Consider the following 15,757-nt stretch of genomic DNA (forward strand, 5'->3'; position numbering starts at 1 on the left):
AGTTGAAAGCCAGATCTGCCTCCTGCTATCTTGTGTGACCTTGCAGAAAGAACACTGGATTTGGAGTCAGAGGGTCTGGATTCTAATTCTAGATCTGCCATTGATCCAATTGGGGGACTTTGGACAAATCGCTCAATCTTTCTGGACCTGTTTTCCTTATCTCATTTTGTAAAAGAGATGGTCTCCAAAGTTCTTTCCCATTTTTTATTCCATAGCATTGAATTCTAAAGACATAGAAGCTGAGGAGGAAGAGTCCTCAAAGTCAATTTAGAGAGGTTATAAAGTCATTCGGAGGGCACTGAGAAGTAGTACCAAATAGCATTTCTCAATATCCTCAGCATTAGGGGCTTCCAACTTGGTTCGCCCTCAAAAAAACAAAGCAAAACAAAGCAAAAACAAAAACAAAACAAAAAAAATAACCCTTTGCCAAGATTTAACTCGGGCAGATCCTGGCTTGCTCTCATAGGGATTAGGAGGTATCTACTGTTACGTGACCCGAGGGACACCCCTCCCTTCCCACTACCCCAGCACCCTTGCTCCCAGCCACACCTGTCCATTCTCTTCCCTTTTCCACCCTCTACCCTGGCTCAGATGCCTATTACCTCCCACCCACCCCCAACACACACACACACACACACACACACACACACACACACACACACACACACACACACACACGACCCAGAGAAGCCCGTGGCAGCCGTCGCTTTGATCCGGGGGCCCTGGCTAGATAAAAGTCCCCGGCGGCTGCCCGCCAGCGCCAGGAGGGAGAGCTGAGCTGGGGTGGGGGGGGGGGTGGGGGAGAGGGAGAGGGAGTGCAGGAGACAGTCAGTAGCCTGGGAACCCCATCAGCAGGGCAACTCCGTGCAAGGCACAACCAACGGTGAGCTTGGTGCTCCGGTGAGCCAGGAGCTGGGAATTCCTATCAAGTCCAGGGTGGATGGGTGGGGGTGTCAGGAGACTATCCTAGGAACCAAATCCCAAAGTGCAAATGGGGGCGGGGATTCGGGTCTGCAACCCCTGGAAGCATGGCTCTTAGTGGAATCTTTAAATTTAGAAGACCCGCAAGCTGAAGTAGCGAACCGCCCTCTCCCTCCAGATGTTGCTGGCTCTCTGAAAGTGCTAGAGGTCCCAGGTGCAGTCTGCGCTGCGCTTGGGTAGGCGGGCAAAAGCGGGGGGGGGGGGGGGGTTGGGAGGGATGGGGGAGGGCGAGAGGATTCCAGAGATGTCATTGTCCTATTGCTCCAGGTGCGCTCTCCAGCTGTGCCCTCCCTCAACCTTTCAGGGACTGCTCTCCAAACTTGAGGTGAGAAGAATGAATAGGGATGGAAGCCCCGGCAGTCTTCCATCTCCTAGCCTTGTCCCGCCCTAGGCAATGTTTTTTACCGCCAGCTCACTGCAGCCCAGAAGAGTGGAGGTGGAGGGGGGGGGGAGTTAATTTCCTTTCTGCAGGTGACTCCCCCCCCCCCCCCGCCTTCCCGTAAAAACAACCCCCTCATTTGCTCCCTCCCCCCCCCCCCACTGCCTTGTGGAGGAGGGGCAGAGAAGGGAGAGGCGCCTGACTGGCTTTCCCTTAATGGGAGCCGCTGTGGCAGAGCTGGGAGCCACAGCCGCGCTGCCCCACACCGAGCCGGGGCCGGGAGCGCCTCCGGCGGTCACGGCGGGGTAATCCAGGCCCCCTCTGTCATGTTTGCGGTTTGGAAAGAAAAGACTATGCCTCCGCCTAGAAAAAAGCGAGATCACCGCCTCCACCCCCACTCCAGACACACACCCCACACACCCCCGCCCCTGAGCTCCGTGAAGGCCCGGGAGGCGGTGGCTGCACATCTAACGCATGGGCACCGGGACAGCCGCGGGCCCCGCAAACTACGCCCAGGCTCTGCCCCCGCCGCTCATTGGAGCGGGACCGAGCCAAAGCACCCAGACCCAGAGCTGCCCTTCTCTAGACTCGGAGCTGGGAGTAGGGCGCGGGGACCAGGGTGCGGGAAGAGAGTAAGCATCTTGCCTGGGATAGCCCAGCCCAGCCCAACCCAACTCAACCCAGCCCAAGTAGAGGCTACACTGCGCTAAGGCACAGCTAGGGGCAAAGGAACCCGACCCTGAGCCACGGCTATCGTTTCGACACCTAGCAGCCAGCGCAGCGCAGCTCCTAGAGCCCACCAGAGATACAGTGGGGCGGAGTGGGACTGGACACCCTGAGAAGGACAGTTTCTTCGGAAGAGCAGGGATTTAGCTGGAGCAGGACTAAGTCCAGGATCCGTTGACCCTGAGGTGCCAGGATTCGGATTTCAAAGTCCGCTGGGGCTCACCGGCTGATCTGCTTCCCCTGCAGGTGGCCGGGAAAATCAGGACCAGCGCTGGCATGGGCCAAAGAGCGGTGCGAGTGTTGCTCCTTTTGGGCTTATTGCACTGGGGCCCCGGCAGCGAGGGAAGGAAGACCTGGAGACGGCGCGGTCAGCAGCAGCAGCAGCAACAGCAGCAGCAGCAGCCGCCGCCTCCGTCTCAGTCCCAGCCCCAGCCCCAGCCCCAACCCCAGGCGCTTCCTGGCCGTGAGCTCGGCGAAGTGGCTGGGCAGCCAGTGGAGAGCTTCCCACTGGACTTCACGGCTGTGGAGGGCAACATGGACAGCTTTATGTCTCAGATCAAGAGTCTGGCACAGTCCCTGTATCCCTGTTCGGCTCAAAAGCTAGATGAGGACTTGCGGCTTCACCTCCTGCTCAACACCTCCGTGACCTGTAATGACGGCAGCCCCGCAGGGTAAGTGACTCCAGATTCTGGACCCTTTCGCTTTCTCTCTTCTCCTCCCACTCCCCAAACTCCACTATCTCAATCTCTCCAGGCCTTTCCGGCCTCGAGGAACTGCACATTCACCTCTCCCCAATTTGGATCCCTCTCCCAACTCCACTCTCCGCTGCAGGTGGACACCGTTTCACCTTTCTCTCCTCTCTCCGTCTCATTCTGCTCTCTCCAAAGGAAACTACCAGGGAAGAGAAGCAGGCTCTCAGCCCATCCCACATCGCAGTCTCTGTCCCCACTCCACCCCCCCCCCATACATCCTCCTCTTCCCTCCACCCTATTCACCCCCAATCCATTTTGTAGTAGCAGAAGAATTTGGTCAGTTCTTCCTTTAGAGACCCTGGAGTTTTTCCCCAAGAAGGGAGGAGAAAGTGAGGGAGTCCTTTCCCCTAAGGTTTTGTTTAAGCCCATTCTTCTGGAAAAGACTCCAGGTAGAAAGAAATCCCTCAGACTTTTCTCAATTCTTCTGATACTTAGGGAAAGATCATAGATTTTGATGCCTCAAAATCCATCGTTGCACAAGAAACCCTGGATATTAAAGTATCATAAGTCTTGAAGCTTCAAGTCATCATCCTTTTTCCTACTCCAATACATAGCACCAAAAAGATGATTTAATGAGGGAAAAGAAATAATCACTCAGTTTCTGCTTTGTAGAAAGAATTCCAAAATAGTTAGAAATAAGTGTAGGTCCCTTCCCACAGGGAAGAAATGAGAGGATTATAGAGAAGAAAGTCAGCCATAGTGGTATCCCCTTGTCTAAAAACTGGCTCATTAGTCCACCTGGCTAATGAGTACCCAGAAAAAGAAGGGGGTCCATTGTCTTTGTATCCCTAGAGTCTAGCACAGTATACAGCTTACAACTTTGAATTTGTTGAATTGAGTTGGAGCCTAAAGATTCCAAAACCATCTGTATAGTATAGTATGTAACTGACATTGGGGACATTATTTCTCCTTCTCCACATGAGAGAATGTGATTATGTGTATTTGGGGTCTGGGGAGAGGGAGATGCCATTACTTAGAACCTAGAGGAGAATGGAAGGAAACTAGAACAGGAATCTATGTCTTGAGAGCCAGAAAACAAGGCTTAGAGGTAAAGTAACTTGCTGAAGATTATGTAGCAAATTAGTGACAGTCATGATCAACAGCTGTTTACCAAATGTCTATCAACCCCATAAATTGAATAACCATGGAGTGCAGAGCCTTGGGGACTGGAGGTAAGGAGGAGGAGGAGACATTGTCACTGCCTGGCAGAGATCCCTGGCTAATGGGGGTGTGAGTGGGAGGGGAGAAAAAAGACTGGACATACACATGGCAACAGCATGGGACACAGCATACAAGTAGCCATGGGGGAAAGGGTGGTGATGAGTTCAGTGAGCAAAACTGAACCAGGACTCCTGGTTCTAACTCTTCCTCATTCTTTTCCATCCTATAGTCCCCAAGTTTTCTTCCCTCAGAATTATGTTGGTTCTTCCTAAGTACCTCTCTGACTGGCTGGGATACCCCAACCATTCATCTCATTCCTTCTTCAGTTTTTACTCTAGGGTGGTTAGAAGTTAATATGGTGGGTACATCTTGCCTCCTTCCCCTAGTGACAATGTTACAATGTGACACAGAACTTTTTAGAATATTCTTAAGTTTCCATCACAAGTATAGGGCATAAAGAACAAGGTATCATCTTCTTTATTTTCACAGCTAAGGAAACTGGACCACAGAGGTCAAGTGAATTACCCAAGGTCACAAAGGTAGTTTGTTTCAGAGCTGGCATGGAAATAAAAGTTCTGGACTGCCTCTCCTGGGTTCTTTTCATTGCAACAGTGATACCTTTTTGTCTTTCCTCGACAATCCTTCCTTTGAGCTGGCTCTGCCCTCTACAGTGTAAGGAACCTGGACCTGCCCTAGCTTCTTCCCTAAGACTAGCCTCAGGAAACCTGTTTCTTTCCATTCCAAATCCTTGCTTGTCTGTTTCTAAACTTCAGTTTTACCTAGTCTCTTGCGCCCCCATGTGGCACAAGACAGCTTTAATTTAGTAACAGGTGGAATAACCCTTTCCTACCTGGCATCCCAGAGTCATGGAGCCTCAGGGAAGACCTAGTTGACCTACCAATCCTTTTTCTTTTACAGTTACTACCTCAAGGAGTCTAAGGGCAGCCGGCGCTGGTTGCTCTTTTTGGAAGGTGGGTCCCCATATTGACTGGGTGGGGGGAGGGCAGGGAAAGGAATGGATAAGAGAAAAATAGATTCTAAGAACTGGGGAACCTAAAGGGAATGAAGCATAACAATGAGGTAGGACCTTATTGTAGAAGGGGCAGATGACTGGCCCAACCTCAGAGCATTGAATATATGTCTCACCTGGCAGGTGGCTGGTATTGCTTTAATCAGGAGAATTGTGATTCTCGATATGACACCATGAGACGACTTATGAGCTCCAAAGACTGGCCTAGAACACGCACAGGTAAGTAGTCACACACATCCCCTTTCATTTTGCATGGCCCCCTTTCCCTTTGTCTTCCTTATCATGTATTATCTCTTTATTAGCCCCAGTCTTCCCTTCTACCATTCTCCTTGAAATCTGAAACCCTACCATGTCCTCCTTTTCCCATATCCAAACTTAGTCCCATTGCCATTCTCTCTTGTCTGTCTTTTTTCTTTCTTATCTCTCTGAAAAAGAGATGGTACAATGTTACTCCCCACTGTCTAGTGTTGGCTCCATGGCTTCTCTCATGTGTAGTGTATGGGGAAGCAAGAGAATTGTCTGGTTACAGCCCTATTACTGATTTGCTATGTGACTCTATCAATGTCTCCCTTTATGAAAGGAAAGCATCTTACATTTTGAGGTCTTTGTCATAAATAAATAGAAGCACTCTCATCATTAACTTCTTAAACTATTCTGTCCCAAAGGACTTCTCTTTAGGTCCTCAGAGAAGCATTTCTGCACATCTGCACAGTCTTTCTCCCTCATTTCTTGCCTGCTGTATTTCCTTAAACTTCCAAAAACACTTTGGTAAATTTAATGAGGCAAAGCCAGAGTGATTTAACTTTCTGTTCTTTCACCCTTACATAGTTAGTACTTGTCTTAGGCCAGAGGTACTACCTATTCTAATACTCCCCTAGCTAGGGCCCAAGTCAACCTCTCCCTATAGCACTAGTATATCTCTATACCTTCTGTCTGGATTTTCAAGCCTGACCAAAAGTTCCACTGTTTTTCTCTCCTCTCATCTAGGTACTGGTATCCTCTCATCTCAACCAGAGGAGAATCCACATTGGTGGAATGCCAACATGGTGTAAGGGATAAGTATGGGGAAGAGGAGTTATTCCCTAGGGGAGATGGGATAGAGTCACAGCATTGAGAAGTTTTAGATATATGCCCAATAGAAACCAGAAATTTAGCTTCCCTGGGGAGGTATCACAGTCTGGAGTAGGAAAACACTACTTTTTGCCAATCTTATCAATGTTTTCTTTTGCAGCTTTATCCCCTATTGCTCCAGTGATGTCTGGAGTGGAGCCTCATCTAAGTCTGAAACCAGTAAGTACTCTTCCCCTTCTTCTTTCCCTTTCTTTCTTCCCTCCTTTTTCTCCCTCCTTCCTTTCCTGGTCATAAGTACCCGTGGTCATTCTGACCCAGCCCTGACTTCCCTAGTCCTAGCCCTGTAATCCCTTTAAATACCTTCTTTGGGTATTTGCCTCTAGTACTATCTTCCTCCTCTAAGTAAGAAGCTCATTATACCAGAGGTCTTGACTTTTGTGTAGCATGGTTCTCCCTAGTGAATAGACATGATTTTATCTTCAACATATGAGCATCTTAGTGTGGCCTTGCCCACCCACACTTGAAATTCCCAAAGATCCCAGTTCTCTAAATAAGAGATAGTCTAACTTAAACATATGAGGGTTGTAGTCCAGGCCATTCATTGTTGAGGAGAAGGGGAAAGCTTCATTCTCTCCCTTCCCAATAAGTAGTAATGCTTCCCTAAAGCAGAGATACTTCCTCTGATTTACAGATGAGTATGCTTTTATGGGGGCCCTCATTATCCAGGAGGTGGTTCGAGAACTCCTGGGCAAAGGGTTGACCAGTGCCAAGGTATTGCTCTTGGCTGGAAGCAGGTGAGTACCAGATTAAAGAGCACGAGGCTAACACAGAGGAGGAGACAGAATATATAGTGGGGGGGAGGGGGGAGGGATATGGGGGGTGGGAATGACTACCAAGAGCTACTGGACATCCCAGGCTTTGCCTTAGATTGGGAGTGGAGTGGGGTGGGGGAATTGAGGTCAGGTAGAGAGAAAGACACCATCTAGCCAAGCTCAAATATGTTGCATCACAGGGTTTTATTTTGTTAAGAAGGCATATGCTAAATGTATTGCATTTTATTTATATTATTTGATGCTACTATTCTTTTGATGTCATCTCAGTAAAAACCCTTGTTTTAAGGTATTTTAGCTAATTGACTGACTACTTCAGGTAAGCACACCAGTTAGGATTAATGACCTATAGTTTTAAGCATTTGGCCCCACAGTGAACCTTACTTTGTGAACTATATAATCTTGAGAATTTGTGTACCCTGAAAATGGTGAAGACCTTGCATCTGGGATTAGACCTACAAGTGAAACTTGCATGTTTTCACAGGTCTTCAGAGATCATTTTATTTGACTCCCTGATTTTACAAATGAGAAAATAGGCCCACAAGAAGGGATTCTGCTAGTAAATGACAGAAAACTTAGACTGGAATCCAGGTCTCTCCATTCCAGGACAGTGCTCCTTTCACTCTTCCACACTGCCTTACTTCAGAGAAGAAACACAGTGCTAGATATGAATAAGCTCTGAGAGAGTATGGGATGGGAGGAGTGAAGAGAGCAGGGTTGGTGGAGGAAGAGACAGGGGGAAGGGAGAGGGAAAGAGAAAAGAGAGAAATCATAAAATCATTGGAGTTAGAGTTGAAAGGGACCATAGAAATCATCTATTCTAATCCTATTTTCCTAATAAATTTTATTTATATAGATATCGTATTTGTATTCTCAGTGCTTAGTATGGTGCCTGACATATAATAGATACTTTTTAAACTCTTGCCTTCACCTTCAAATCGAAACTAAGTATTGGTTCCAAGACAAAAGAGTGGTAAGGGTGAAGCAATATGGGTTAAGTGACTTGCTCAAGGTCACACAGCTAGGAAGTGTTGGAGGCCAGATTCAAATTCAAGATCTCCATGCCTGGCTTTCTATCCACTGAGCCACCTAGCTGCTCCAACATAATAGACACTTAATAAATGCTTGTTGACTCACTGATTTTTTTTTTTGTCAATTTTTTTCCCCAGAGTCCCTCTCCCCATCCCTGAGAGCTATCCCATATAACAATATTTTTTAAAAAGAGAGAAAGAAATCAGTAAAGCTGATCAATACATTTTAAAAGTCTGAAAATGGGGGCAGCTGGGTAGCTCAAGTGGATTGTGAGCCAGGCCTAGAGATGGGAGGTGCTAGGTTCAAATCTGGCCTCAGACACTTCCAAGCTGTGTGATCCTGGGCAAGTCACTTAACCCCCATTGCCTCACCCTTACCACTCTTCAGTATTGATTCTAAGACAAAAGGTAAGGGTTTAAAAAAAAAGTCTGAAAAAATGTGCAATGTACCACATCTGTGGACATCTTACTTCTGCAAAAGAGCAGAGTGGTGGTGTCTGTTTATATCTTTTCTTGGAGATAGATATCCAATACTGTCATTTTCTGGAGAGAAAACGGGCATAGTGATGGGAATCAACTTGTCCAAATTCATACAAGTAGTGAGTGAGATCAATTTAAAATTCAATGCTAGGACCACTATTGCCAGGGCTCTTTCTAATGGCTCTCTTAAAATAAATGACATCAAACTATGAAATTACCCCCATTGCTAAGTGAACTTTCTTGAAATGATCTTGCTGACCTATGTGGCTATATCAGTTACCCATGTGTCTTCTCCCTCACTTGTAGTGCTGGGGGCACTGGGGTTCTTCTGAATGTGGACCGGGTTGCAGAGCAGTTAGAGGAGCTGGGCTATTCAGCCATCCAAGTTCGGGGCCTGGCTGACTCTGGTTGGTTCCTGGACAACAGGCAGTACCGCCGAACAGATTGCATTGACACCATCACCTGTGCACCCACTGAAGCCATTCGACGAGGGATCAGGTGACAGACAACCTCCTCTTGCCCTCCTCTCTTCCCCAACCAAGTTATTGCCACCTGTTGTACGTTCCCAGAGCCCTTCCCCATCCCCAGTATCAGATGTTACCTTTGATCCCTCATCCCCCAATATCGAGGCTCCATCTAGCCCATGGAACTTGAACAATAATACCCCAACCCAGAGCTAGGAGAGGGAAATGCTTTGCATTTCCAGTCTAGATCAGGGATGAGAGCCTAAAGGGAGATTCTTAGCAGTACTAAAGACTGAATCAGGTACAAACTCCAATAGATGAGTTCTTTGGGTTTGGGAGAGTGCTGGGTCAGGTCCATGGCCCCAGTGATGGGAGGTGAGTGCCCATGGAATGATGGGTCACTTCCAGTCATGGTGGCATGAGTCCAGGTGGGCAGAGTCAACTAGAGGGAAATGTACCTACCTATCACCCTTTGTGGGATCTTCCTTCCCCCATCCCACAGTTGAGGGATTGGAAGAGGTTCCAAGAGCTGGCCTGATTCCAAAGCTCCTGGCCTTCCAGGTACTGGAACGGGGTCGTCCCCGAGCGCTGCCGGCTACAGTTCAAGGAAGGCGAGGAGTGGAACTGCTTCTTCGGATACAAAATCTACCCTACCCTGCGCTGTGAGTGGGGGTGGGAGCTTGGGGCTTAGGAGAAGGTATGATGGCAAAAGACCCCAAAGGTCTCTGTTTTTTCCCCCTGAAAATTCAGAATAGAAGTAAGCAGCTGAGAGACCAAGCTCTGGGAATGGAGTGGGGCATATAGTCAGCAGAGAATCAGTACTCACTATATACATTGTCTTGTATTGAAGGGATACAGAGAAAGGAGAAGACTTGGTCCTTATCATAAGGGAGCTGACGTCTAGGTTTTGCTTAGTTTGTTTGCTGTGGGGTTGGTGTTTTGTTTTGTTTTGTTCTTTAACCTAGACTTGTAATTTTCATGGTGTAGAAGAGACTCCTACAGTGAAAACTCTCTCCTTGATGCAGATAGCAATTCATTTGTAATTTATCACCTTAGATAGTTTCCCCAAGAGGTTAAATAACTTACCCTAGGTCACATAGTGAGTATATGCCAGAGGCATAACTTGAACTCAGGTCTTCCAGATTCCAAGACAGCCTTCTACCCACTATGCCACATTCATTTTTTTACTTTTTTTTTTAAGGGATGTATGATTTGGTTGCTATAGAAATGCAGATCTGTAGCTTCTATTTCGATGTATATCCTTAGAAAGTTTATTATTATTGTTTTTGTTTTTATCATTATCTATAACTGAATCTATATAGTACTTAAAAGTTTGAAAAGCACTTTAGTGTACATTATCATTTGAAGCTTACTATAAACCTACAAGGCGAATACTATAGGCATTACTGGTTCCATTTCTCACATAAGGAAACTAAGGCTCAGAGAATTTGTCTGGAGCCGCACAGCTAGGAAATATCTAAGATAGGGTGTGAACTATTTGGTTAAAGAGGCCAATAAGCCTAAAGGGGTTTGTACATACTTATAAAGAATCAGAGGGCAGATAGGTGGCACTGTGGATAGAGAACCAGGCTGGAGTCAGGAGGATCTGGGTTCAAATCTCAGACACCCACTTGCCTAGCCCTTGCTCTTCTGTCTTAGAGTATTTCCTGAGACAGAAAGTAAGGGTTTTTAAACAAACAAAAACAGAAAATTGGTAGCACCTGGAGTTGTCCCAAAATCAAATGGGCTTAATCCTCTGGTGCTTGGAAATATTTTAAGCAAGGGGCTGAATGATAGCTACTGAGGATATTGCAGAAGGAATTGTCAGGATTGTAGAACTTATTAGCTGGGGTACTGTGGGGCTCAAGTGAGATAATGGATGTCAAGTGCTTTGCAAAACTTAAAGCATTGTATAAATGCTAGCTATTATTTTTATGATTATTATTGAGGTAGCTTAGTGGCAAAGTGGATAAAGCCTTGGGCTTGGAATCAGGAAGACATCTTCAGAAGTTCAAATCTGACCTCAGATACCAGCTGGATAACCTTGAATAGGTCACTTAATTCTGGTTGCCTCAATTTCCTCATCTGTAAAATGAACTGGAGAAAGAAATGGCAAACCTCCAAAATCCCAAATTGGGGACACAAAGAGTTAGAAATGACTCAACAACAATTATTCTTATTGTCATTGGCCTCCAGTCCATAGGCCTCCAATTTGGTGATGAATTTATTCCCTGAGCCTTCTATAACACATTTGGGCTGAGCTCAATAGTTTTGGAGCAATATTCTGGTTTGTAGTGTTTGCCTGTTTCCAAGGTATAAACACTCACAATAAAAATTTGACAGCTCCAACTAGCCAGTTAGAGCTGACTCCAGCACTGCCATGGGATTAAGCTACTCATTCTCTGTTTCCTTTCAACACTAATGTTCTGTGTGTATAAGAGATGTTTCATGGTAGAATAGAAAAAACTCTTGAATTTAGTCATGAACCTTGATTTTAAGTCTCAGTTCTACCACTTAACTAGCTGTGTGACCCAGCACAATTACTTTCTTTTTCTTTTTCTCATCAGTTAAAAGAAGGGGTTGCATTAGATTTCTTCAAGTTCAGACATTCCAGGGTTCTAGGGTTCTCTAGCTTAAAAATAAGTGGATTTTCATACATAAATGCAGAAAGTGGGATGCAGAATAAAGGAGTAATCAAAATGAGATCAGGTTAAACCGGGAAAAACTTCCTGAGAAGATGAGTCTTCACAGTCTGATTGTGATGCAAGTGGAGGATACACCTTGTCTGAAAGGAGATAGGAAAGCCTTCTAAGAGATGGGTGTGGGGCAAGAGTAAAGACCCAAAGGTGGGAATAATGTGAGTTATAGGTAGAGAACAAAGAGAACTTCCTACCCCTCATACTGGGTTGGAGGTTAATAGGAGATTAGGAAAGAATACCTGCAGTTGCCTCTCAGGAAAATCAGGAGGGGATCTTGCAAGGGAAGACCATGCTCTGAGCCAGTATATGCTCCTGCCTTGTCCTAGGCCCTGTGTTCGTGGTACAATGGCTGTTTGATGAGGCCCAATTGACTGTGGACAATGTGCACCTGACTGGGCAACCTGTACAAGAAGGGCAATGGCTCTATATTCAAAACCTTGGCCGGGAGCTTCGGAATACATTGAAGGATGTGTCGTGAGTGTCTTTGGTATGGTAGTGGTGGAGGTAGGAAGAACAGCATATACAGGAGGTTCATGGACAATAAAGACATGGAACCAACCCCAATATCCTAGACACCATGCCCAGATCATCCACCATCTCATTCCTGAGTGGCCAAGCAAAGGAAGCAAGAACTTTTAAGGATGTAGGAGTACTTGTCTTAAGATAAAGTCGATGACAGCATTGTAACATAAGGGACGCTGGATATGGAATCAGAAGACCCAAGGTCAAATCCTAGATTTACTGATTATTAGCTGTGCAACCTTGGGAAAGCCACTTCACCTCTATTTCCTTGTCTGTCAGATGAGGATGTTGGACTAGGTTACTTTTTTTTTTACCCTTACTTTCCATCTTAGAATCAATACTAAATATTGGTTCCAAGGCAGAAGAGCAATAAGGGCTAAGCAATTGGGGTTAAGTGACTTGCAAGGTCACACAGCTAAGAAGTACCTGAGGTCACATTTGAGCCCAGGACTTCCCATCTCTGGCTGGCAATTTACTGAGCCACCCAGCTGCACCTAGTTTATTTCTAAAGTACTTTCCAGCCCCAAATCTGTGATTCTACAACATAAGAGATGAGAGCTAGTAGACGGGCATAAGAAATAGGCTAAATAGTTTGGATGATAGAATGGACATCAGAGTACCATTGTAGTGAGAAGGGAGTTGAAGTTGGTACTGATAAGCACTAATCATATCTCCCTTTCCCAACACAGGGCTAGCTTTGCTCCTGCCTGCCTATCCCATGAGATTATCATCCGAAAGTAAGTGTTTCAAAACAACAATTTAATTCGATTGCCCCTACTTTGTATGAGGCATCAATTTATAGCCTCTTCTCCCCACCAAGCTTCCTTCTAACCCCTCTCCCCACCTGTGTGCCTCAATCTTTGCAGCCACTGGACTGATATTCAAGTGAAGGGTACCTCACTGCCCCGGGCACTTCACTGCTGGGACCGGAGTCTTCACGAAAGCAACAAAAATGGCAAGGCACCTCCCCTGAAAGGCTGTCCCATCCACCTCATTGACAATTGTCCGTGGCCCCACTGTAATCCATCCTGCCCCACCATCCGAGACCAGTTTACAGGACAAGAAATGAACATAATCCAATTCCTTATGCATATGGGCTTCGATGTACAGAAGATGGCCCAGCAACAAGGGCTAGAGCCAAGCAAGCTGCTGGGAATGCTTAGCAGTGGGAGCTAACTGAAATCAGGATGTGGAAATGATTCATGGCCAGCACAGGAGGGGATGACCCCTTGCAGACTCTTTGCCTCCCTCCTTTCTTCCACCTCATCTCACACTACCAGGCTCACATTCTTGCTCTATTATTAATGTCCCTTGGACCTGTACACATGTCCCACTGGGGCCAACAGATCCCTAAACCACCTCTTTTCCCTCCACTGAGTCGAGACACTTGGAAATCACAGAATAGTCAGAGTTGGAAGGGTCCTCAGTGGACAATCTAATTGTGCCCCCCAAAATAATCCTCACCATAACATGCTCAATATGGATCATCTAGCCTACACTTAAGACCTCCATTGCAGGTGGGAGGGGAGTCCATTACTACCTGAGGCATCCCATTTCTCTTTTAGAAAGCTTCATTGGGAAATTTTTCCTGATGTTATCTAAATTTATCTCTTTACAACTTTCAACTCATTGCTTCTGTTTCTGCCCTATGGAGCCAAGCAGAACAAGTCTAATCTCTCTTCCACATGATAGCCCTTCAAATTCTTGAAGCTGTTATGTGTCCCCCCCCCCCCAAACCCCACCCCAAATCTTCACTTCCCTGGGTTAATTAAACTAGTGCTCTCATGACATGGACTTCAGGCCCCTTACCCTCTTGGTTGTCCTCTTCTGGACATTATCATTTAATGATTCATTCTAGAGCTTCCCTAGGAGTCAAAGTCATACTTGCTAATCTATAGTCTGCAGATTGTTCCCTTCACACACACCCTTTTTTAAACTATTTTTTAAAATTTGCCCTTCCTTAGTCCTCTGATATCTCTCCCATTTTCTGGGGGTTTTCAAATACAGTTGTTCTGCCATCACATCTGGCACTTCCTTCAGAACCTGAGGAATGAGCCCATTTTGGTCCTGGGACTCCAATTGATCATAGACATCTAGCCATACTCTTACTATTTCCTTATTCCTCTTGGGCATCAACTCCCTGTTAGAAATGTTTTACTCTGTTATTTTCTGTTCAAAGTTCATTCTCTTTGTGAGAGAATGTAAAAGAAAATTAGAATTGTAAAGTCCTGACTTCTTTCAGTTTTCAATTATTATTTTGTTTCATCCATCCCCAAGAAGCAATCATAGTTCTTATTCAGTCTTTTTTCTATTATTTTTAAAAATTATCCTTTTTTGGTAATCTGGATAGTTTCAGACATTCTGAGAACTCCTGACACAATATTTATGGGACAATGTCATGTTCTTATATTCATCCTTTAACCCTTGTCTTTGCTGCTATCTTCTTTACATGTCTTTTTGAAATCTCATCTGACTGGTGAGTTCACAGTTCATCCACATTGATTTCTTTGGGCATCTATTTTTATTCATTAAAATTGTTTTCCTTGGTAACTTTAGTCACCAAAAAATTCTTGAGTTTCTCATTCTTCCTGGGCAAATTTCCCTATAGAATTTCAGTCCACAGAATCCTCCATAGTCTTTTCTCTGAGCCCTTTGAACTCTGTTTTCCAAAAATCTAGAGTACATGTGAGACTCTACCTGGATTTCCAATTTTTCTCTATCAAAAATTCTAGAAGTGAGTAGTTATTTCCCCCATAATGTGCCACTCACCTCTCCTTCCTTCCCTGGCTGAAGTCTCTGGTCTCAACTCTTCCTCTCTCTGCTTCTGATGCAATCTAGCCAAAGACTGGCTGCCGATCAAATGAAGCAACATCCTCATGATCCCCTCCTGACTCTGCCTCTGTCACCAACATAGATTCCTCTGTTATACTTTCCTATTCTTTCCTCCCAGAGCCTTTGGTCCATGGGGCAAAGCCTAAAGCACTGGATTCTTCAATTCTGCCAGAAGCCCCATTTCACTCTCTTTTCATCCTTACCTCCAAGGCCTTTTCATGCTCTTTTGTATTATTTTATAAAGTGACTTTTTTATTACTTTAATTTTTTAAAAAAGGAAATAAGCAAGAATATAAGATGAATGATATTGTTTTGTAACATATTTTTTTTAAATAATAAAAAACCAAAGAACCTCACCCTACTGCCTTATTTATTCAAGGGTGGTTTTGTCTCCCACTGGTTTTCCCCTGAAGAAAAGATAGCAAAGAAGAGCCTGGCATCTTCCCTATAGCCTGGCTTGGAAAGTCCAAGATTAGAGCATCATCCCACAATAAGTCTATGACATTCGTGGTACCCAGTCATTAAAACAGCATTCACCTCAGGCAAAACTCTCTTGATTTCAATCCCCCTTTTTTCTTGTGGGGAGCTCTACTTTGTTAAGTTTCAAATGCTGCTTGTTCTGTTAGTTCAACTGAATAGACATTTATTAAGCACTTACTGCATATAAATTATTGTGCTAGGTTCTGGGGATTCAAAGATGAAATAAATCACAATGATTTGTGCTAGCACACATTGTGCTAGCACACAATGAAGTGTGCTAATAACTGTCAGAAAACAATTAAGTTCTTCAGAGAAATTA

At 45.3% G+C, this 15,757-nt stretch overlaps 1 protein-coding gene across 2 annotated transcripts; it reads left to right on the top strand.

The window, feature by feature from the left end:
* Positions 1 to 825: 825 nt before the first annotated feature.
* On the top strand, positions 826 to 15,314 carry NOTUM (notum, palmitoleoyl-protein carboxylesterase). 2 transcript variants are annotated; one of them, XM_056817324.1, is made up of 13 exons: positions 826 to 883; positions 1,249 to 1,306; positions 2,333 to 2,757; positions 4,918 to 4,970; positions 5,153 to 5,248; positions 6,017 to 6,077; positions 6,261 to 6,319; positions 6,792 to 6,894; positions 8,748 to 8,939; positions 9,467 to 9,567; positions 11,931 to 12,078; positions 12,816 to 12,863; positions 12,993 to 15,314. In XM_056817324.1, the coding sequence occupies exons 3-13, from the start codon at positions 2,363 to 2,365 to the stop codon at positions 13,300 to 13,302; spliced, it is 1,566 nt and encodes a 521-aa protein (XP_056673302.1). In that variant the 5' UTR covers positions 826 to 883; positions 1,249 to 1,306; positions 2,333 to 2,362; the 3' UTR covers positions 13,303 to 15,314. The 2 variants fall into 2 exon arrangements, with proteins under 2 accessions (XP_056673302.1, XP_001379551.4); XM_001379514.5 differs by lacking the exons at positions 826 to 883; positions 1,249 to 1,306 and adding an exon at positions 1,626 to 1,992.
* The last annotated feature ends 443 nt before the right edge of the window (positions 15,315 to 15,757 follow it).

This window comes from Monodelphis domestica, chromosome 2 (genome assembly GCF_027887165.1).
Source record: "Monodelphis domestica isolate mMonDom1 chromosome 2, mMonDom1.pri, whole genome shotgun sequence".
NCBI lineage: Eukaryota > Metazoa > Chordata > Mammalia > Didelphimorphia > Didelphidae > Monodelphis > Monodelphis domestica.

Bases quoted from the DNA above. Each gene is read 5' to 3' on its own strand.
- NOTUM (XM_001379514.5), top strand. From the start codon at position 1,687: ATGTTTGCGGTTTGGAAAGAAAAGACTATGCCTCCGCCTAGAAAAAAG. The intron at 6,895-8,747 runs GTGAGTACCAGA...CCTCACTTGTAG, and splicing joins TTGCTCTTGGCTGGAAGCAG to TGCTGGGGGCACTGGGGTTC. The intron at 9,568-11,930 runs GTGAGTGGGGGT...GCCTTGTCCTAG, and splicing joins AATCTACCCTACCCTGCGCT to GCCCTGTGTTCGTGGTACAA.